The 23,740-nt window shown below is 42.7% G+C and overlaps 1 protein-coding gene and 1 non-coding gene across 4 annotated transcripts in view; one reads left to right on the top strand and one right to left on the bottom strand.

The window, feature by feature from the left end:
- tafa2 (TAFA chemokine like family member 2) overlaps positions 1 to 23,740 on the top strand; it is a 98,177-nt gene that overhangs the window by 4,946 nt on the left and 69,491 nt on the right. Inside the window, exon 2 of one of the 3 annotated variants that reach the window (XM_078941758.1) lies at positions 5,184 to 5,309. The exons of 1 other annotated variant lie outside the window; for it this stretch is intronic. Coding sequence is in view for 1 of the 2 variants with exons in the window: in XM_078941757.1 (XP_078797883.1) it covers positions 5,822 to 5,883 (62 nt within the window). In the remaining variant the exon portion in view is untranslated. Of the gene's footprint in view, positions 1 to 5,183; positions 5,310 to 5,402; positions 5,884 to 23,740 lie in introns of those variants that run through there. One more of the 3 variants, XM_078941757.1, reaches the window with a different exon arrangement.
- trnaq-cug (transfer RNA glutamine (anticodon CUG)) lies at positions 9,338 to 9,409 on the bottom strand. Its single transcript has one exon. It is a non-coding gene; the product is annotated as a tRNA-Gln (tRNA).

The raw sequence follows: 23,740 nt of genomic DNA, 5'->3' as shown, positions 1-23,740 counted from the left end.
CTGGTGTCCATGGATTACATGAAATCTTTCCACCTTTATCCACCTTTGTCATGGTAGGGAGATCATGTCAATGTGAGGGGGGGTCATCTAAGATAACACAAGGGTTAACCTCTTCCTGCTCGACCTCGTCTTCTGCTTAAACTCCCTGCGTTTCTACAGGAAACTAACTACAGTTTGAAAATTATTATTCTCGGTGCGCACAATGGATCCCCTCCTGCCAAATGCTGACACATTATGCACTGAAGTTGGTCTCTGTAAAAACATTTACATTTAAAGCTACTGCCCTTGAAGCATAATCTGCTGTTCATCCTACAGTTTGATTCAAATGTATAAATAAATGTGCAAATAAAAATAGTGACGAGCAAATGCCCCCTCTGCTGCCCTTCATAGTCTGATGTGCTCCTCCTCCTCCTCATGCCATAACCTTCCTCCTGATAAGAGTGATTGGGTTTCATGCGGAGGAAGAGGAGGACGGAACGGCAGAATCAGAAAGAAAGGAACTGGTGTGTGTCCAGGTTTTCCCGCCATGTGTCTGTTTTATCTCTGCAGCAGCACCTTTATCTGTGTGGCTTAGAAACATGTGGCCGTCATGCGGGCTCACTTTCATCTGCGTCCCATCAAACACGCCAGCCCGCGTTCTGGACGGAGCAAACATGCGCCTCGTCCCACAGATCCGCCGCCCCCGGCTGCAGAGCCGTGGGGCTCCGGCGCTTTCATGGCGTGAGCCGAAAGTCATCTGGGACTCAATATCCTGTTTACCAGCTCTCAGCACTTTGAGAACCACAAAAATACTGAGCTGACTCAGAACTCATTCCAGCCGGCTCAGGTCAGTACCAAGGTCAGAGTTTCCCCCCTCTTCCACGGCGCCGTGACTCTGGCTCCGCCACCGGCTCCGTCTAATCTGTACATGTTTTCATGTCACGCTTTGAGGGCTAATCTGCCCACACATGGAGCTCGTTCGGCTGTGTCGGTCTGCCAGACAGGGTGGGTAACATCTCAGCAGAAGGATATGAATCTGAATTCACTATCCTGTTCTTTTGGTCCGGGGAACATCTAAAGTTCGCAACAAATATAATTCTTTCTATGCTACACTTGCAGTTTTAAATGAAAATACGTTGCACAAAAACCCAAGAAGACCCGGCTGCAGACATCAACGTCCTCGACCAGAACCGGAGGTCCCCCCCATATCGCTCCAAAAACCGGATTCTAACTGGTGGCCCTAACAGTTGTGGATTTTGAGCTTTAGGAACAGTTTTTTCTACCATTGCGAATACTTTTGGGTTAGAATAAGTTGTAAATCATTTCTTGAGTCATCCCCTCTACAGCCCCGTAAGCTTGAGGCTCTCAGTGTAAGTTCCAAAACTGTTCGGGCCTGCGACTAATGATGACGTCACACTATTTGATTGGCTGTACGTTGGTACCATGAGGTGTCAGATAATGATTGGTCTAGATAAAGAACGGTACGAACATAGAAGATGAAATTACGAATTTCGTTGTACATAGACAAATCTCCGACAAAGAGCAAGATGATCTTCAAAACAAGCTTTTTTTATTGTTATGATTATTATTATGTGCATGTTCGCTTATAGTTTTTTTTAAATCCGTAGTGCCCGTTCTTTATTCTGAACTCAAACTGGAATAACCATCAGCCGTTGTTTTGTCTGGATCCGACGTGTGACACAGATTCACATGATTTTTTGCACGGTTTCTCAGGACTGTTCATTCAAAAGCCGCCTTCGGCCGTCCCAAAGCCGCTCCTCTGCTTGGAGATACAAATCTCCTGGGAGACCCGCTTCACCTGAGTGTCGCTCATGCAGAGTGGGTGAACGGACTGCGGTCCGGACCCTCCGGACCGCACACTGTAATAAAGCACAGGAGTCCCTGCCTGCGAACACGAAGCTACGAGACCAGCTGCTCTGATCAGAGACGCGGTTCACTTGTGTGGAGCAGCAGGTTCATTCTAACAGCCATAGATCTTTTTACAAAGTGGGTTGGGGCAAAATCTCTACAAAGAATAATGTCAGACACAACTTATGAATGAAAAGAACTTTTCGGCAGCAGTTTAGCTCAGGCGGTGGAGCAGGTCGTCCAATGGCCGAGGGGTTGGCGGATCGATCCCCGCTCTCCCCAGCCAGCTGCCGCGCCCCAAGCGCAGCCAGTCTGCAGCTCATCGCTTCCCCAGGGGATGGGACAAAACGCGCAGAAGAATTTCCCCATTGTGGGATAAATAATATTACTTCGGTTACAAAAGGAAATGAAAATATGTAGAGGCCGCGCAGATCTCAATGCTACGTCGTTTGTCCAAGTGGGGTTACCGTAATGTGACGTCATCATTAGTCGCAGGCCCCGAACACTGATTGCAGGCCGAACAGTTTTGGTACCTACACCGGTGACACCTAAACGGCACACGCTCTTTGAACTATTGTAACTATACGACTGATTACACAATTAACGTAATTCCGACGGATTCTGACGCTTTGCGCTGATATGCAACACTTTACAGGCACAAAACCTTTTTTCTGCGCGGAATCGGCTAATCGACACGGGTTGCGTCAACACGTCACTTCTGTGAAGCGTTGCAGATCAACACAAAGTTGCTTTTCTCCACTGGAACAACGTTCATGATCAGTTAGAGTAAAGGTAGTGGAAAGAATCTAAACACTGCAGATAAAACTCTGCTGTTGAAGGATTTGAGTCATTTTTTGAGAACAATTGAACTTAGGATTTGGCTCATGTGGCTAATGTAACGAGACGCATGTGATGCAGTAAACATAAACATGAATTGTTATGGTCTTTTGTCATCAGACACGGTTGTGTTTTGTTCACATACCTGACACAGGTATGTGAACAAAACACAACCGTGTCCGATGACAAAAGACCATAAGATGTCCGTTAATAATACAGACACCATGAACTTTATTGAACTAACATAAACGTGATTTTCCTGTTTTTACCAGCTACACCCAAAATGTCCATCCATTTTTTTTCAGTCTAGACGTATTTTTTGAATAAACGCCTCGGTTTGGACATTGAAGAATGGATGGCAGCACAAAGTGTCTGCCCCGTCTGCCTCCCTCTCCAACCTGGGGCCATTTAACCCCGGGGTCTGTAACCTAAAGACCCGATCCTAGCAGGCTGCGGCTTTCAGCCTGACCGCGGCCCCCCTCTTATCTTTCGGATGAGCTGTTTTAATTGCACACATACAGCTCCCTATCAGGCCATGTCGTGAGCACAGAGATAAGGGTTACACAGACTCTGGCATCGGTAACAGGATGAAGGGACCGCAGAGAATCAGAGCTGCAGGCTCCCAGGAGGACAACGAGTCAGGAAATATCTGCCCTATTCATTTCAGGCTCACAAAGCCTTTTGTCCGTCTTAGCGCCAGGCGCTGCAGATAGATGCTGTTAACCCAAATCATGAGGGTTTGCTGACATCATCGCAGGGCAGAGTGCGATGTTGCTGTGCCATGCAGGGTCTGCTGACGGCTTCCTAAAATGACGGATGAAAGCGATAAAAGCAGCGTGTGCTGATAAATCCGACTTTGTAGATCCACTCCGATCATCGTTGGATCTGTTTTCAAAGCATTTCCAGTTCTCTTTTAATTAAGATTAAGCAGCTTTTAGTCAAAATTTTAAAAAAATCAGGGAATTCACCTCTGAGTTGTGGGCGGGACCGTTGGTAGTAAGCCCACCTCCACTTCCCGACATCGATCTGTTTAGTTGGAGGTTGTGGTTCCCGCATCATATTTTCCTCTTTTTCAATTCACTTCAGCTTTGCTTCACTTGTCAGACTAAAGAGCATCTCAAAGTGCTTCCCATAATAAAATAGATATTAGTCAGAAAAAAACAAAGGGTTTAAAATAGTAAACATAGTAAAAATAATAATTATAATAAATAAATGAAAACACATGAAAAAAAGCGACACATACACATCCCACCAGTACGATCAAAATAAATCAAATTAATAAGATAAGTAAAAACTGTGTAAAAGTTTTACTAGAAAGATGCATTTGAAGTTTTTTCTTAAAAAGTGGATGAAGCTCTCACGACCTCAGGCGGTTCCACAGCGAGGCCCACTGCGCTGAAATGAGTTTTAGTTCTGACCTTTGGGACCACCAGCAGACCCGGGGCTCTTGGGGGTGTCATAAACTACAAGAAAATCTAATAAAAATGAGAGACCAGTTCTATTTAAACTTTCGTAGACTAATAAACGAACCTTACAATGGATCCTAAAGCAGACTGGGAGCCACTGCAAAGATTTCAAAATGGGAGTCATGTGATCCTTCTTCCTAGATCTGGTTAGAAAGGCGTGCAGAAGAGTTTTGAACAAGCTGCAGCTGGTATTTTACTTAATACCAGAAAGAAGAGCATTATATTAATCTATTCTAGATGTTATAAAGGAAGGGATTACTATTTCAGCACTGGCTTTGGAGAGCTCCTGATTCACAAACATTTGAATTAAGAAGAAAATGTAATCCTAATTTTCTTACATGTCCTCCATCATCAGAAAAAACCCACCAAAACACGTTAAAAACCTCATTTTCATCAGGTGGGTCTTTAAAACCCCAGTCAGGTTAAAAAGTTGCTATTTTCTAACATGCAGTCTTCCTGAATTTAGACTGCTGGAGTTGCGATGTGTATTGTTTTGACCTGTGTGGCTCAGTAAAGGAGCTAGCCAACACTGCAGCGGGCTAAATGTCATCGGCACTGGGCCTTTAATGAGACCAGAGACTAAGGAGAGGCCTGACACCATCGTAGACTCTGTGCTGAGAGCCTCATTTACATGATACCAAGCAACAGCTGGAAATAGCAGAGAGAACCAAAAAGATGTGGCGGCAGAGAGAGTCAGAAAATAAAAAAGAAACTCCCGCCACAGAAAAGGTCTCAGCAGAATCCAGGACTGTAGATTCTGGTTAAAGCTGCACCAAACCACGTATTTGCAGATAAAAACCCACTCAAGGTATGTGGATTATATAGACAAATCCTTAGGACAGTTTATTTACAGGCTGAAAAATGGGGGGGACAGTTAAAGCAAGGCACAGTTACCATGGTAACGCCATCTGATCATCAAAGTGTGTCTGAAAGCGCTGACAGGAAACACGCTCATTTGCCTTTTGGAGAACAAGACCCTGAAATGAAATGATTATTTATTTACGCGCTGGTTCTATTCCCCCATGGCGGTAGGTGAGGTCCGCAGGCAGAAGAGGTCCGGCTCATGGAGGCGACCGGGGGACTGCGAGGAGCTCTCAGGAAGACGACACACTGTTAGGATGAACGAGGCTGGACCCAGAAGCAGGACAGAAACAGAAGGTGGATGAAGTATCAGACTTTTATTGAGTCCCGGTGGGGGTGCAGGCTTCAGGTTTGGAAGATGACAGAGTGGAGAGCTGCCGGTCTGGTGGGAGTAGTGCCGACCGAAGAATGGAGCTTTTGCTTGGTGTCCTGATGTGTGGAAATCAGTGACCATAGGTGGAGGTGAAGCTGGTGGCAATTCCTGAAGAGGCAAAACAGAGTGGATAAGAATGAATGAGGCACTTGGCTTAGAGCCTAGCTTTAGTCTGTACGCTACCACATGAAGCAGAGTCCATATGAAGGCTGCAGGCTGATGGGCAGCAGGTGTGGCGATGATTCCCCGGTAGGTGTGGGAGGAGACCAGGATCCTGACACATACTTCTCTCAGAATGAGTTCCCAGCAGACAGGATCCCTAACTTCACGGAACGGGACTTAGACCAGTAGTTCAGTCACATCAGCTTCATAAATGTGGATCCCTTGATTCTCACCTGGACAGGTGCTGAAAAGTATTGGTAAAGTGCTTCATGGTATGGATGCACCGGAACCTTCCAAACAATTCCAAAGCAATGCTGTTGCATCTACCAAGCTAAGGTAAATATGGTTAAAGTACTAAAACCTTAATTAGAAAGATTTAGACTTTGTCTACGTAAGACATGTTGATCTCTCATGATACATGAGCCCAAACAAGTCTCTTCTGCTTGTTGCCTTTCTTTAGCAGTGGTTTCCTAGCAGATATTCTAGCATGAAGGCCTGATTCACACAGTCTCCTTTGAACAGTTGTTGTAGAGATGTGTCTACTGCTAGAACTCTGTGTGCCACTGACCTGCTCTCTAATCTGAGCTGCTGTTAACCTGCCATTTCTGAGGCTGCTGACTTGGATGAACTTATCCTCAGCAGCAGAGGTGACTCTTGGTCTTCCTTTCCTGGGGTGGTCCACATGTGAGCCAGTTTCTTTGGAGCGCTTGATGGTTTTTGTGACTTTACTTGGGGACACTTTCAAAGTTTTCCCAATTTTTGGGACTGACTGACCTTCATTTCTTAAAGTAATGATGGCCACTCGTTTTTCTGTACTTAGCTGCTCTTTTCTTGCCATAAAACAAATTCTAACAGTCTATTCAGTAGGACTATCAGCTGTGTATCGACCTGACTTCTACACAACACAACTGATGGTCCCAACCCCATTAATAAGGCAGGGCACACCTGTGAAGTGAAAAACATTTCAGGTGACTACCTCTGGAAGCTCATCAAAAGAATACCAAGAGTGTACAAAGCAGTAATCAAAGCAAAAGGTGGCTACTTTGAAGAACCTACAATATGACATATTTTTAGTTGTTTCACCCTTTTTCTTATGTATATAATTCCACATGTATTTATTCATAGTTTTGATGCCTTCAGTGTGAATCTACAACTTTCATAGTCCTGAAAATAAAGAAAACTCTTTGAATGAGAAGGATTTGATTTGATTTGATTTGAAATGGTTTATTTCAAGCAATCAAATAAGAATAATACACACAAACAATACAATCAGCAGTTATACATTCATACAATAACTAATCAAAATTAGGATAATTCAACATATTAATAAATATTGCTTGAAAGGGAGTGGAAGGAAGCGAACTTATATAATTCCACCCCGTTATACTATAACCATTTTATTACATGATTTATCAATATCCGGTTCCCAGCTTTTATCAGACAGAATTAAGAATCTTGAATTATCAATAAAGCACATGACAAAGAAAATTACTTAAATTATTATTTTTTTAAAATAACTTTTAGAAATCAACATGACAATGAAGTATCCAAAATGTATGCAGATTATATTAATTATAAATGTAATTGATATGAATAAAAAAATAATACTATATCCGTAAAATAGACATCAAAAATATGTGCAAAATTATGTTACATTAGGAAAAATCATGAATCAACTCATCAATTTTTTTTGGAGCATGTGAGGTAATATCAGTAAGATACATCTGGTATGGTAGATACAACGCAGCTTGGATATCATCAAGAATCTTTTTAAGGTCTTCGTAGTCATTGTTTTTCTTAGGGGCCATGGTCAGCTCTCTTTTTTGTAGAAAATCAACTTTTTAAGTCATGTGGAGATAGTTGTATATCCGCCGTGAGCCACACGCGTCCGTGCTGTAACCTGGAACCAAACTTTTGATCTGTACTGTACGTAATTCATGTTTCTTGCGTCCGTCATTCGTTGATGTACACAGATGTCTGTTGAGGGTTTCGGCCGACGGATCTTTACATGAATTCGATGTGTAACCCTTGTGCTATCCTAGGCACTATAACATTGGGAGTGGGGTTATCTAGACCAGTGTTTTTCAACCAGTGTGCCGCGGCACACTAGTGTGCCGTGGGAGATGGTCAAGTGTGCCGTGGGAAATTGCACTCATTCACTGATCTAAAAACATATTCCATCTCCAGGAGATTAGCTCTTTGTCCATCCAAACAGGCCCTGATAAAACACTGAGGAGTTAGGAATATAAAAGATCATAAAATACTTTTTCTTTGCGTTTATTTTATTTTATTAAAGACATTTTGATAAGAATGACGGTACCGCGATTCAGCTGCACCTTCGGCTGTATTTTGGAAAAGTCTCATCCCTTTAACTGTCTCCACCAATCATTCTTGGGGGGCTTAATCACATGTCATCAGTCTGACCAATCAGAAGTGGTTAAAGTCTTCACTTCCTTGTCCCGATTTAGCTCGTAAAGTCGCTCAGTTCTAACAAAAACACCAGCTAAAGCTCGTCTTTAGCGGTGTAGCTTTCCACAGAATCCGGTGTCAGACCGTGGAAAAAGTGAACAAAATGAAGCTCAGAGACGCTAGTCTTTCTGCATTCGGCAGATTTTAGCACTACATCTCCCATGATGCATTGGGTTAAACTGACAGCGTCTTGGCGCACAATGAGCCTCTCCTCTTAACGTCTTGAAACAACAACGAACACAAATCAAACAGTTTTTAAATCTTCTAACTTAACTTTTATTACATCTTTTAGAAAAAACAGCTGCAGTTTCCAGCTTTTTCTGCCACAATTATCCCAAGAATGCATGTGAGATTGCGGAGGGACTGTAGATCATTACAGACTATGAGTTTCTCCTTTTTTTTTAAATTCTTGGATGCTGGTGTGCCGCGGGATTTTTTTAAGGTTAAAGTGTGCCGTGGCTCAGGAAAGGTTGAAAAACACTGATCTAGACCCACTAGACAGTGCTCTGAACCTTTTTTCTTCAATGATTTGTGATCTTCACTGGTGTCCATGGATTACATGAAATCTTTCCACCTTTATCCACCTTTGTCATGGTAGGGAGAACACCTCAATGGAAGGGTGGGGTCATAGGATAGCACAAGGGTTATAAAAGTTTTGGTTGGTTGAGAAGGCAAGTTTATTTATTTAGCAGAATTCGTACATAAAGTAATTCAAGGTGCTTCACAAAACAGGAAAATGCAGTGACCCTTGTGCTATCTTAGATGAACCCCCCCTACATTGGCGTGTTCTCCCTATTATGACAAAGGTGGATAACGGTGGAAAGATTTCATGTAATGCATGGACACCAGTGAAGATCACAAATCATTGAAGAAAAAAGGTTCAGAGCACTGTCTAGTGGGTCTAGACGACCCAACTCCCAATGTTAAGGTGCCTAGGATAGCACAAGGGTTAAGGGATCATGCAGGACAACGCAGAGGGCAAAACCATTCTTAGCTTCCCGATGGTCGATTCACGTGTCCATGTCATCCGTTGACATCTGAGAATCGACACCTTGTTGGGAACTTTCTCTCTTCACTAATGAAAGACATAAATATTAGTCAGATCTTGTTAAAATCCGTTTTCAAAAGAAGCACAACATTTAATATGTGGCGTGATTTGTTATCATGGCAACAGCTACAGTACCTGTCTCTTGCCATAACCAGTGGAGGAAAGTGGGATTTAGTCTGCATCAAGGTTGGGGTGTTTGTTATTTTTAATTCATTACATTGAGGCGCTGGATTGTTTAGATCCATGTAACAATGATGAGTCAGGAGAGTTTCAAGGTTCTACTGAGATTTGAACTCAGACTACTGGATTCAGCGTCCAGAGTGCTAACCACTACACCATAGAACCATGCTAGCAGCTGGACTTTTACATATTTCAATTAGAAAATCTGCAAAGAAATTGGAAAATATGGTGACCAAGATAAAGCTTTATAATTAAAATAAATCTTTGTAAAAATAACATGGTATATTTTGTACACAAACAGTGAAGTGAATAGAATTTTTGTTCCTGGATCTGATCTGTTGTTCCTGGATCTGATCTGTTGTTCCTGGATCTGTATCTTGGACTATCAGACAAACTCTAATCTCTAAATACTCTTGCGTAGACTTTCCCATGAAGGCTTAGGAGAGTGACTCCCCAGTAATAAGGACTCACCCTCTGGCCCCCCCTCTCAAAGAGGGGAACCACCACTCCTGTCTGTCAGTCCAGTAGTACTTTTCCCCACTTCCATGCAATGCTGTAGAGACGTGTCAACCAAGACAGTCCCACAGCATTCAGAGACTTGAGGGACTTGAGGACTTCATCCACTCCTGCTGCTTTGCCACAGAGGAGCTCGTCGACGACCTCGGTGACTTCATCTTGGCTGATCTGGTCTTCTTCATTCAGTAGAGGGTCTGGTACGATGGGTTGGGGGGATAGGAAAACACTTCCAGGTGAGTAGAAGTGAGGATGAATTGGAGGGACTAGTAGCCATGAAAAATCGAACAGTGTGTTGTGAAGTCTAAAGTAAAGCAGCAAAAGAGGAAAGATAAAGGTGACTTAGATGTAACAATTTCCATCCAGATTTTCTGAACCGCTCTTAGTCCGGCTTGTCACCTAGGACCTGTTTGCAATGGGAGACCCTAACAAGAGGGTTAACCCAATACAGCACAGCTTCTAGGATCACTCAAGCCCTCAAACCCCTCCACCACGGTAAGGTGGCGGTTCATGGAGAGGATTGTTATTTTTTTCTTTTTTTATTTTATTTCAAGCATTATTTGTAGTCAATACAATAAAAAAATAACACAGACTAACAAAGACATACTTAAGTCACATTTGCTTCATTAAATATAGTGATCATTAACTAAAGTCAAGTAGATCTTGATTTATAGCTTGGAAAGGAAAAGGAAGAATCAAGTTGATATAATCCCACCTCTACTAAATTAGATTATTTTATAGTTTTGCATTGTTTTCATTATGCAGTTCTGATCAGATAGGTTCTTTTCAAGTAACAAAATCTATGTTTTAATTATGTATGTGTGTTTGTGCTTTTTCCTGCTTTGCTTTATTATCTTGATTTATTTCCAACAGTTTCTCTGGAAGGATCCCAACTTTCTTTCCACTCTGATCCTAAACTTGAACTCTCTGTCCATAGTTCTGTTTTGGTCAAAGAGCGTCTTCTTAATCGTCCAATCATCCATGGCCTAAAGTTTCTTTTCTTCTAGATGTGCATCTTTTTCAAACAGCTGTTAAGTCAGCTATTCTTTTTTTCTATATCATGTCCATTTTCTTTTGATGTCTTGTCATCACTGGCAGCCAAATGTAAATGATAACTCTGGTTTTCATCCACCCACCCATATTCTGAACCCGCTTTATCCCTTCTGGGGTCTTGAGGATGCTGGAGCCTGTCCCAGCTACTGTTGAGCAAAGCAACGTTTGTCTCTCTACATTCTAGATGGTTCTGCCGGCCCTCCTCCGCCCCATTCTCCACCTGGACCAATATTCTAACGTCTTCTGGCCTTCAACCACCATCAGCGTCTAGGCTCTGGGTTTTATTCATCTATTGTCCGAGCTTATCCCACCAGAATAAAGACATCATCTGCCCAAAGCCTGACCGCCTAAAGACTATGGACTATTTCAGGAAAATTCTTCTATTACACACACATCTTTATTATTTACATTCCTTAGATCTCTAATCAAACTTTATATGTATAGCACTTTTCCATTTGACCTAAATCAAAATGCTAAACATTAGAAACATTTTCCACATTTAAAAACTAAAAGTTAGACAAAAATTCAAAAAAACATCATAGAATGCCCCCCCACCGCACACACCACTCAGAGACTTTGTGTGTGCGTAGTGAGTGTTTCTGTGTGTGTGTGTGTGTGTGTGTGTGTGGTGGGGGGATTATAGAAAAGGGTTTTAAAAAGTAAAAAAAAAAAGAACTGAAGAACTGAATGTTAGAAAAACTTATTAGACTTGACTACCTCTTCAATAAAGGCTTTTTTAATGTTCAGATATTTATTATAATTGTGATAGAATTATAATTTATTTTCTTTGAATGTGTTTAATTTTTTTAGGTTGTTGATGCTTCTTTTGCAGAAATGACAACTTTTGACCTTTGACTCTAGATTTGTTTGACTGAATCTCTACTCTAATTCAGTCGACTAAAATGATACTAAAACTAACAGAATCAACAGGACTAAATTGTGACTAAAACTAAAGCTTATCTTAATTAAAATACTATTCCTACAACTAAATTAAATTCTCTGTCACATTAACCCTGGTTTTCTTTGTCTCTGTGATTTCTGTGGCGTGGCTTAAAAAGCTTTTTGAAGCGCTTCCACAGTGATGGTTTCTGTGCTTTGGTCTGTTCAGACGGCAAAGCTTCTGGTTCTTCCCTGTCCTCATGTCCTGACTCCATTGATGGAACAGGCTCTGATGGTGATGGGGGGCTGACTTCTTCCTGAGAAATCCTGAGGTCTTGAGCTTCACCAGTGTCCAGAAAGTCTAGGATGGTGGTGTCCGTTTCCTCAGCCTCCTCCTGTTCTGAGACCACATGTAGTTCTGATGCTGCATTTTGTGGCTCTTCATTTTCAGTCTGAGGGGCTATGATGGCGTCAGTTCTCTCATACTCCGCCTGTTCCCAGACCACTTCTGGTTCAGAGAGATGGTTTTGTGGCCATCCATTTAAATCCTGAGGTGCTAAGAACATGTCAGTTTCCTCAGCCTCCACCTGGTTATTTACCACCTCTGGTTCTGACACTTTGGTTTGTGTTTCAACACGAAGCTGGACTTCATTGGCAGAGAAACTTTGTGCAGGTTTCCCTGAAATCCCATTGACTGCAGTCTCCAATGGGATTTGGATCTCTTCCATCTTGTGTTTCAGATCTTTCTCTGCATCCTCTTCAAGTTTCAGTCTTTGTGTCAGTTGCCGATTGTAAAGGGTTTTTTCCTGCAGCTCTTTCTTCAGCAGTGCCAGTTTGTTCAATGCTTGGATATGAGCCTCTTTCTCTCTCTCCTCACATTCTGGCTGCTTTGCTTCAGCAGCTTCATTGAGATCCTTCAGTTCTTCTCTCAGAGTGACCACTTTACGTTCACACTGGGTCCTAAACTTGACCTCTTTCACCAGCTTTATGTTTTTCACATTGAGTCTATGAAGCTTATCCCCCCGATCCCTCCGGGCTTCACGTTTTTCCTCCTTCAGTTTAGAAAGATATGCGTCTTTCTCCATCAGCTGATTTCTCAGGTCTGTTATCTCTTTTTTAATGTCCTCTACATTTTCCTTAGATGCCTGGTCCTCACTGACAGCCACATTTTCATGATTATTCTGTTTACTTGGTTTTTCCAGTGGAGGACATTGATTGGCTGACTTAGGGTCGGTGCTTTCTGAACGGAGTTCAGCTGGATATGGGGGGTTCCTTCTCTGGGGTGGGGGAACACAGTTGAAGGGGACATGGGGGTTTTTGTGTCCCCATCTAGGGTTTCTTTGGGGGACATGGACTGGTGGATGTGGGGGTCGCATGCCAGAGGGGGGAACACAGTTGAAGGGGACATGGGGGTTTTTGTGTCCCCAATTTGGGTTCCTGTGGGGGACATGGACTGGTGCATGTTGGGTGTACATTCCAGGGGGGGGATATTCTGGGTTGAATTGGACACGGTGGTTTCTTTGCCCAAATTGAGGATTCCCGTGAGGTCGGTAGAATCCCTGGTTTGGGTTAGTCGCGTGGTTTCTCTGATTTCCAGACATTTTCCAAACAATCTTAAGATCCTTGCAGAGCTGATCTCTTTGAATCTCAAAGTGAAATCTGGCAGAAAACATGACTCCTATTTATGAACTTCTGACAAGGATGTCATATGACACGTTATGACATCATGATATGCAATATGATGTCATGACGTGACAGATGACATGACTAAGTGTAAGTTCACGCTATGACATCATGTCTTGACAATGATGTCATCATGACGTAATGGGATTTATTGTATGTCATGATGTCATCTACACACACAAAAAAACTCCCTACGCACACACAAAATCTCTGAGGGGTGTGTGCAACCACTCCAAGAATTAGAAAGAATTAGAAATAAGAATCAAAACAGGAAAAACTATTGACAAAACTCTCCAAGTTAAAACTAATTCAAACATACCTAAGGTCAACCATGGGACAGGAGCATCTGTTAGCCATGAGCAGCATCAACCACCAAGTGGGGAAAGAATTGGATTATACTGACATCATAAATGACTTTGCGTCTGCTGAGGCAAGAAGAATGAAAGTTTAATATTTGAGAATGACTGCTTTCATCTCAAAGCAGCTCATTGAGCTGATGTGTTCCTTATTTTGGATTATTTTTATTTGATTTGCTATTAAGTTCCTGTTTTTAGTAAGTTGGAGTTTTGTGAATGTCATTTGTTTAGTGCCCAATGTTACAGTAAAAAAATTCATATATACATATGTCATTACTGTTTTTTTCTTTGCATTTTTAAAATTGGTTTGGCACCACTAAATGTGCATCCATCATGCAGTCAATATACTGTATTCAATTCTTCGGCAGCAACAATAATGCAATACAATGCTCATGATAAAAGGTGCATTTGATTATACACCATGAATATTATTAACATATTTTAGAAACAAAAATATGCATTTTATTAGGTATTACAATAATAATAGTGAGTAACTTATAAAAGTGAGTGCAGGTATTTCCCTTTGGCTTTTTATGTATATAATTCATGATACATAAACTCTCTCTTCGTGTTTAATCTTGTATGTGTACTAATATATTGAATCGACCAGCTGGTACGTCACTTGTAGCGGGAAAAACGGGAGCCAACCTGTCAACCAGTGGAGCTGTCAATCAACTGGGTGTGCTGGAGAGCCGTCCGTGTCCCAAACACAGCACGACTCCGGACAGTTTCAAAGAGGAAGAGGCAGAAAGAGAAGCTCAGAGCGTAATCTCCTTTCTGGCATAGCAAGCACATTCATTTTGAACACACACAACATTGAACACAACAACTTGGGGGTTTCCGGTTCCGGGTTACACAGCAGGACGCGTGGCGTGCCTCTCTGCATAATTTTGCACGTTTTTAACTTTTGATACTTGATGAAATTTTGCTATGAAAATTCCTGAAAAAGTGTTGTGTCTACTTTACTGATATAGTATAATGTTTTATTCATATAAATGACTTTTATAAGTAACATAATCTGCATATATTTCAGATGACTGATCTGCATTTTCCATGTTGATTTCTAAAATAGTTATTTTTGACGTAATACTTAAGTAATTCATCTTTGTCATGTGCTTTATCGATACCTTATGATTCTTAATTCTGTCTGATAAAAGCTAGGAACCGGATATTGATAAATCATGTAATAAAATGGTTACAGTATAACGGGGTGGGATTATATAAATTCGCTTCCTTCCACTCCCTTTTAAGCAATATTTATTAATATGTCTAATTATCCTAAGTTTGATTAGTTACTGTATGAATTTCAAATCAAAAAACATTGCACATGGGTGATTGCCCTCTCCCCCTCCCTCACTCATGGTGCAACAAAAAGAAACAGACATAACAGGAAGAATAAACTAAGGTGGAACAACAAAACTGCCAAATGAAAAGAAACGTGGGCAAAACATAAACACTCATGCTGAGCCCTAATTAGATCAGGAGACCGCATCCCACAATCCCCTGCTGCTAGCAGACCCAACATGCATGTGACCGCCACTACAATATAGAATTAGTTTGTAGCATTTAAGTTTAATGGCAACAACTTGTTCCCAACTGGACTAACTTAAAATGTGAGAGCAGGCAAGAAAATGTTAAATTTCCTGGGGTTCAGCCACTCACCTCTACTGCGGCAGCTGATAGTGAATGATCCAATGCTGTAGTGGTGCTGTTTTTACATTCACAAAATGTCTCATTTACATTACAACAACAGTTGCACTTTGTTGGTGCTGCTGATCAGTTAGAGGGCCAACAAATAAAATTTCGCTTAGGGCCCCCCGGAAGACCAGGGCCGGCCCTGCTTACATAAAATCTTCGTTCGATTAGATAGGAGTAAAAACAGTTAAGAACGGTACCAGAGATGCCCAGACCTCTCAGCCTGTTGAGTAAAATACTGTGATCTAATGTGTCTTATGCAGCAGTGAGATCCAGTAGTACCAGGACTGAGAGTTTCTGACAGTCCAGGTTACATCTAATATCATTTACTATTTTAACAAGGGCCGTCTCTGTGCTGTGGTTTGTCCTAAAACCAGACTGATATTTTTCAAAGATGTTATTTCTATTTAAAAACTCATTAAATTGGGCTAAAGCTGTTTTTTCAATCATTTACTTAAAAATGGTACGTTGGATACTGGATGATAATTGTTGTAGTTGTATAGATCTCAATGGCTCTTCTTCAGAAGATGCCTCACCACTGCCGTTTTAAAGGCAGCAGGGAAGACGCCCGTCTGAAGAGAGTCATTTACAATATTTAAAAGCTCAAACTCAAAGAAGTCGTAAAATCTTTTTAACAGAGATGTGCGTGTAATAGACAAATGTTCATGAAATAGTCCATAGTCTTTAGGCGGTCAGGCTTTGGGCAGATGATGTCTTTATTCTGGTGGGATAAGCTCGGACAATAGATGAATAAAACCCAGAGCCTAGACGCTGATGGTGGTTGAAGGCCAGAAGACGTTAGAATATTGGTCCAGGTGGAGAATGGGGCGGAGGAGGGCCGGCAGAACCATCCAGAATGTGGAAAGACAAACGTTGCTTTGCTCAACAGTAGCTGGGACAGGCTCCAGCATCCTCAACACCCCAGAAAGGAAAAAGCGGGTTAAGAATATGGGTGGGTGGATGAAAACCAGAGTTATCATTTACATTTGGCTGCCAGTGATGACAAGACATCAAAAGAAAATGTACATGATATAGAAAAAAAGAACAGAGAGGGGTCGGACTCTCCACCACTCTGGAGTTGCTCATGGTGAGAGACGGCGGGATGGTGTGGGCTTACTCATGAACCCCCGTCTCAGCCGCCAAGTGTTGGAGATCACCCCGGTGGACGAGAGGGTCACGTCCCTCCGCCTCCGGGTGGGGGACAGGTCTCTGACTGTGGTTTCAGCTTATGGGCCGAACAGCAGTTTGGAATACCCGGCCATCATAGGGGTACTGGAAAGTGCCCCCCAACGAGGGACTCCATTGTCCTCCTGGGGGACTTCAATTACCCACGTGGGCAATGACAGTGGCATTTGGAGGGGCGGGACTGGTATGGATGGCCCCCCTGATCTGAACCCGAGTGCCATCCATGTTCTTTTATGTGGCCCTCAATAGCATAAAAGTTTTTAATTTCTTAAAATAAATTTTTTTAGTTTTAATAAATAATTATTTATGTCTATCTGTAATTATTCAATATTTGCAGGTCTTATATGTGTATGCAGAGAAATTGTTGTCATCAAACCATCAGTTGGATGTGAGGCTGTGTGCAGCCTTTTGGGTAAAATGTTACACGTGTCACACATGTTCTTTTAGCTCAGTTTTATGTTGTTTTTCTTTATTCACTTGACAGTTTGACCCTTCATTTATGGACTTATGTGGGTTTTAATAAGCGGACAAAATGTAACAAGCAAACGTGTTTTCTATGCAACTGTAATTGTCACTTTAAAAAGTTAGAATAAATAAATATTGAGGGTTTTTTTTAACATTAAGGAGTAGTTACATTTATTTTTCCTTACATTTAGTTACATGTATAAGTTATATCTGGCCCTTTGAGGACAGACACTATGCTGATGTGGCCCTCAGTGTAAATGAGTTTGACACCCCTGCCTTATGATCACATGGTTCACTCCGGCAGCGTGCATGTAGCTCCACCCCCACGTGCACGTGCACACTGCTCCCTGTCTGCTTCGTCCCTCCTCCTAACCCAAAGTGTATTGATGGACAGATATCTTCCGCCCATCTTAGTGTCAGAATTTCACTTTTGGATGTAACATTTGTCTTTCCAGCAGGTCTAGCATAAATGTTTCACAGCTTAAAATAATAACCTATTCTAGTCAGTACTCCTCTTTCCTTCTACCCCCCCCCCCCCTTCACACTTTTCCCCTCTCTCTTCCCTCGGCAAAAAAAAATAAAATCTCTACTTTCAATCTCATGTCCGTCAGTGACAAAGGTACTTTGTAAACGTTCCTCCATCATCTGCATCTGGATTCTCAGATTGTCACTCTGTAATTGCCAAAGATCAATGACAGAAAATTCAATCACCTCATTAAAAGAGAGCATCCGTGATGGCAGAGAGCTTTGGCACGCCACCCTCCTCTCAGCGACTCGGGTCTCTAATTGATAGACCCTCTCTAATTCAGAAGGACAGACTCTGTATGTGTGTCTGCCGATGCTAAAATGCAGTAAACAGGTGCGATCTCACCGATTACAGCAGCGAGCAGCCGTATGGAAATAAGAGTTCTCTGTTCTAGGATCCACACATGGAATTAGGGCTTGTGACACGGACCGGCTCAAAGATACATCACTGCAAGGCCTCTTTGGCTGTGACAGAACCAATAAAATCTAAAAACTTGTGTTACTGAAATAAAATAATAGAAAAACTTCATCTACTGCCGTTTGGTTGTTACAGCCTTTTGTGACTGTAGTCACAAACATCCTCGTGATGGCGTGCGTCCTGCCTCTTGGTTCACTTTGTCCAAATTAAAACCAGATTTTGTGCAACTCTGTGACTTCTTCTCCCCTAATTTCCAATCATTTTCTGCAGAGCAACGTTTTCATTTCCCCCTAGGGATTCATAAAGTGTCCCAGAATCTTCTTGAAACTGCAAAGATGACCAGGCTGTTAGTCGTCACAGCAAATGTGGGAGAGCAAAGATATGTTGAACCGTTCTTTTAGGGGAATTTTTTCCAATTGAAATGACTTCCGTGAAACAACAAACACACAAACCCTTGGGATGTGTCACAGTGTGCGACGTTTGGCTTGATGGAGGAGGAGCTACAGGCAGGAATATCAGGCTGACCGTATTTTTAACTCTAAACAATCCAAAATACATTCAGTCATTTCTAATCTGTTTGTCCCTTTCGCGGTCATGGGGCTGCTGGAGCCTATCCCGGCCACTTGTCGCCAGTCGGTCACAGGGCCACACATCACACACCCACGCACACTTTCACACCTAAGGACAATTTAGAGTAACCAACGAACCTGTGAGGCGTGTTTTTGGACGAAAACCCACACATGCACAGGAAACTCCATGGACATGGAAACTCCACACACTTCTTCTTGCTGTAAGGCAAGAGACGTGTAAAGCAGGCGTCTCAAACTCTAGGCCCCGCCCCCTTCACATTTCCATGTAATTTGGTCCTTCGGATTTTGCCTTTAACTGTGCTCAAAAAAGCTGGTGATTTTTGAGGGAAACATTTAGTCTAATGAGGACAAAAGTGATTCCTGACTTTAAATATAAATGACGTGAAGCTCTGTGACAAGAGAACAACGGTCGCACCGATGGGGAGGTGTTGAATCTGCCAACGAGAAGCTGATACCACAGTCAATTACCATAGAAATAAATGATACATCCATTATTTGTGCTTTATTCTGCTATCCTTTTACTTTTCAATTGTTTTTCACAAAAAGCGGACTATTTGATACGCGGTGCGACACGCTGTCATGGAAACGGCTACCAAGCCGGCAGCGACCTCGCCCAGCGGCGTCCTCGCCCCGCGGCGTCCTTGCCCCGCGGCGTCCTCGCCCCGCAGCGTCCTCGCCCCGCGGCGTCCTTGCCCCGCGGCGTCCTTGCCCCGCGGCAGAAGAGAAATGTTATGTAAAATACAAACATGTTAATACGTGAGGAAGAACCACAAATTGGAACCAAATTTATGACCTCGCATTATGATCCTCATGTTGTTCCCGTTCCAAGGTGATTTTTAGAACCCGGTTTGTTCTCTTGCTGTATTGGAACTAAATTTTTCCTGCGGCATTCCTGGCTGATGAGCGGGACAGTCCTAAGTTTGTCTGTCTTGTTTTAGGCATCTATGATTCATAAATTCATGTGTGACACATCTATGGTCTTTCCGACACAGAAACACAACCAAAATGGCAACAAACCTTTCCAAGGGACCATTGGCATGGAGCTACCCCGCCCCCCTTCCCAACCCCACTAATGTTACTGTTTACTTGCTCTGCCGCTAGCTCAAAGCCCCTCAGACCTCCAACCTAACATTAGCGGTGCAGTAAAAAATGGTGAGCAGTATCATATCTGTCCAATCGTCCAGTTTAGAGCAGATTCCAGTTTAGACGAGGAAAACAAAGATGGAACTCGCCCAGCGTCCTTTTACCGTCACAAATACAATCTTTTTCAAACTGCACTTTTCGTCTGCTAATTTGAATAAAGAAATACTCCAAAAGGCAATTTTGAGCTACATTTTCCTTTCTATTTGTCCTCCATCATCAAAAAATGCCACAAGACCATGTTAAAAACACCCAAAACAGCATTTTCCTTGGAGTGGGGCTTTTGACACCCAAACAACTTGACACCCAAACCTGAAACTTGACTGTTGACTTCTTTGTAATCCAGTTGTGAAACTGTTGGTGAACAAAACGAAACAAATCAGGAAAAGTTCAAAGAATAAAATGAAGACAAAGAGCAAAAGTCGCTGATGATTTGTGAGCAAAGTTCCTGAGAAATCTTATTATGGGATTCAAACTCTTAAGGAGTCATGGCTCTTTCCCATAAATCCATATTACCTGGGCTTACCTGCTTGCTTTTTAGTTTTTCTTTCATTATAGCACGATGATTATCCCCGCTTCCTGCACTTTAAGGAGATAAACGTTAAATTGAAAGTAATCTGCACTGTGCCGACTGTGCTTCATCGTAGGCCCGTAGCGTTAAATTAAATGTCACATGCTAGAAATGGGATCCAACAGTCTTGCATCAGCTGCCTTTTCTTCCAGCCCGAAAAGAATAAACTGAATCTCTGATTAAGAATGAGCAGCAGTGGAGGCGGTGATGAATAAACACTACATCACGTCCCAGCCTTTGAAAGGCTTGACTCCAAAGTGTTCGGGCAATTGGCAGAAATGAGCTCCGGCAAGGTCCCAGACTACGGAACCCACAGAGTTCCCGTGTCTGAAGGCTGTGGGATTCGTTCAAGTACTTCCCAGATGTGTGGAACACCGCTGGAGATGACTGATAATTTGTCATGGTCGCCAGAAAGATGGATTTTTTTTGAAAGCTCCCCATTTTTCCTTTGTGTTTCATCATGGATGTATGCAGCCGTTTCTAATGCTACGGCATGTGACGCGCGATCGTCACATACCGCCTCTGAACGCTAGCGCACGTACTCACAGCTGGAAGAGGATCGTTCTTTCAAACCATTATTCCGATACATGGTAAATGGCGTGTACTTATATGGCGCTTTTTCCACTTTCTTCGAGGGCCCAAAGCTTTACAGCCACAGTCCCATTTCACACACATGTTGGCTCTGCTGCCAACCTTCCACCAGAGGCAAGGTGGGGTTCAGTGTCTTGTCCAGGGACACTGTGTATGGAAGCATTTGTGTAGCATAATTAAACATAAAAGTCAAAACCAGAAATCCTCTTTTATTTTCAAAATAAAGCTGCATATGTTTACTCAGAATTAAAATGAAAAAGTAATCCTTCAAAATGCTTTTTCTTTTTCTACGTCAACACTGCTTATTCTGTCACTTAATTAAAAATGTAAAGAAAATAGTTTTTGACATTTCATTTTCAAAAGGTTCTCTGGTAAATGTGTAGCAAAATTCATTTAGAAATGTCTAAGTTAACAATTAAAATGGATTAACAGAAATGCTTTTTCATTTTCAAAATGTAACTGCATGAAATGATTCAAAATGAAAAAGAAAAATAAATTCATTTTCATTTTCTACTTGAAAACCGCTTATTCTGTGTCATAATTAAAGTAAAAGTGCAAAGAGGGGATTGCATTTGTGTTTTCACATCCACCGGAGGGAGGCGGGGCGATGACGTCAGTGCTATCTCCGTGTGTCCAGCTGCTAACAGACACATGCTAGGAGCAGTGCGGCCAGGCTTGTAGCTTTGTGTTAGCGGCAGAGAAGAGGGCTTTGTGATGGTTGTGAACTTCTGATGAAGGCAAGATGGCGCCTGTGTTTGGCTTAGCCGCTGCCGGCAGGACACTCTCACAGAAATTTACAGTTCTGTTTCTTTCTGTGCTTATTATTTTGTTTTTTGCAAACGACGTTTTAGCTGCTTTTGTTTACGACCGCCTTACGCTGCTGTCTATTGGACTTTCGCTGATCGGGAAAGATACCTCTTCTTCCTGCGCCGGCGTTCTTCGTTCCCTGCATCTGGCGCCTCCAGCCGGTGTCCTGACTGAGGGCCTACCGGTGCCACGCGGATCTCGGTGGAGGAGGAGAGGGAAAAGAGCTGGCGTCCAGGTAAAGATCAGGCTGCGATGGAAGCGAGGAGTGTCTTGTAGACGGCGACGAGCGTTCCTGGTCAGCTGTCATCTGTCGACTTCCACCGACCCAGATGCTTTTCCCGAGTCCCTGCTTGGACACACAGGGTCTGGATTTCTGAGGCCGTGCTACCTGAGGACCGTTCATCCAAGCTCTTCTTCGACATGGTCGCCTCTCCCTGTGGTTTCCGGATTCTCGGACTGCCTGGGTTCTAACCCTCAGCTCCTGCGGCCCCTGACGCGGGTCGCTGACAACTTGCGCAGGGCTCCCTCCCCTCTGAGCATGGCGCTCCTCAACGCCCGATCCGTGGCTAACAAATCGTTTCTGCTAAACGATCTTATCGACTCCAGGAACGTGGATCTTATGTTTCTGACTGAAACTTGGCAGCGGAATTCCGACCATTCGTCCCTCATTGAACTCTGCCCGGCCGGTTACTCCTTCATCGGACGGCCTCGGCCATCGGGTCGTGGAGGGGGAGTCGCCGCGGTCTTTCGGAATCGCCTCCTATGCCGCTCGGTGAGCGCTGTTCAATTTTCTTCATTCGAGCTCCAGGTGATCAAAGTCGGGAATAAGTACCCCCTTCACTGTGCCGTTGTCTACCGTCCACCTGGATCAAATGGTGTGTTTTTACAGGAGTTCAGCGACTTTCTTTCTTCCACTATGAAGCTGTCTAACCTGATCATAGTTGGTGATTTTAACATGCATATTAATGATGACTCTGATCTATTTGCCAGTGGTTTTATCAGCCTAATGGACTCCTTTAACTTTATTCAGCATGTGTTTGGGCCCACACATGTTAAAGGTGGCACACTCGATCTTGTTTTTACCTTGGGTGTGCATATTGATTTTATTTTTTCTGAGGACATTTTTATTTCTGACCATCATTGCATTTTTTTTAACTTATCTTTTTCTGTATCACTTTCGCCTGTACGCAGAGAAGTCAGCTCTCGCATCCTTAACTCCTCCACAGCTGAGGTCTTTTCTAATGCTTTTAACCTGGTCCTTTCTCCGTGTACTGATGTTAATACTTTATTATGTAACTTTAACCGTTATTGTCTTTCCATCTTGGATGAAGTCTGTCCTGTTAAAACTAGACTGGCTCCTGTCACTAAGGTTTCCCCTTGGATTAACAATAGTATTCGCCGTCTGAAACAATTATGCAGAAAAGTTGAACGTTTATGGAAAAGAACTCACCTAAATGTTCATCTCCTTCATCTTAAGGATCTTTTAGTTTCTTTTAACAATGCTGTTAGAGATGCGAGGGCTGCATACTTCACTAATCTCATTTCCAAAAGCAGAGGTAATCCTAAAGTGCTGTTCAACACTATTAGAGATATTGTTATGCCCAGTCCACCTGCCGTTCCCATCCATTCAAATGATGATTGTGAAAAGTTTTTATCATTTTTTATTGAAAAGGTCAGATCTGTGAGAAGCTCTCTGTGTCACACAGCTGGTCCTGGCCCTGGTTCTTTTCCTGGTCCGCCTCGTCCTGTGATTTTAGACACTTTCTCGCCTGTTTCCCTCCCTGAGTTAGTCAGATTAGTTGGCACAATGAAGTCATCCTCTTGCTCCCTCGACACGTTGCCAACTTCTCCGCTCAAAGATGTCTTCCAGTCCATTGGTCCCTGTGTCCTGTCAATAATGAACTCGTCTCTGCTGTCTGGTCAAGTCCCTGAGCACTTTAAGGAAGCTGTTGTACTTCCTCTCCTTAAAAAACCTGGGCTTGACCCCTCTCTCTTGAGCAGTTTTAGACCCATTTCTAACCTTCC

This window comes from Oryzias latipes, chromosome 23 (assembly GCF_053564925.1).
Source record: "Oryzias latipes strain Hd-rR chromosome 23, Olatipes_Hd-rR_3.1".
Taxonomy (NCBI): domain Eukaryota; kingdom Metazoa; phylum Chordata; class Actinopteri; order Beloniformes; family Adrianichthyidae; genus Oryzias; species Oryzias latipes.
The sequence above is the reverse complement of the archived record's forward strand: the minus strand, read 5'-3'. Positions and strand labels throughout refer to the sequence as shown.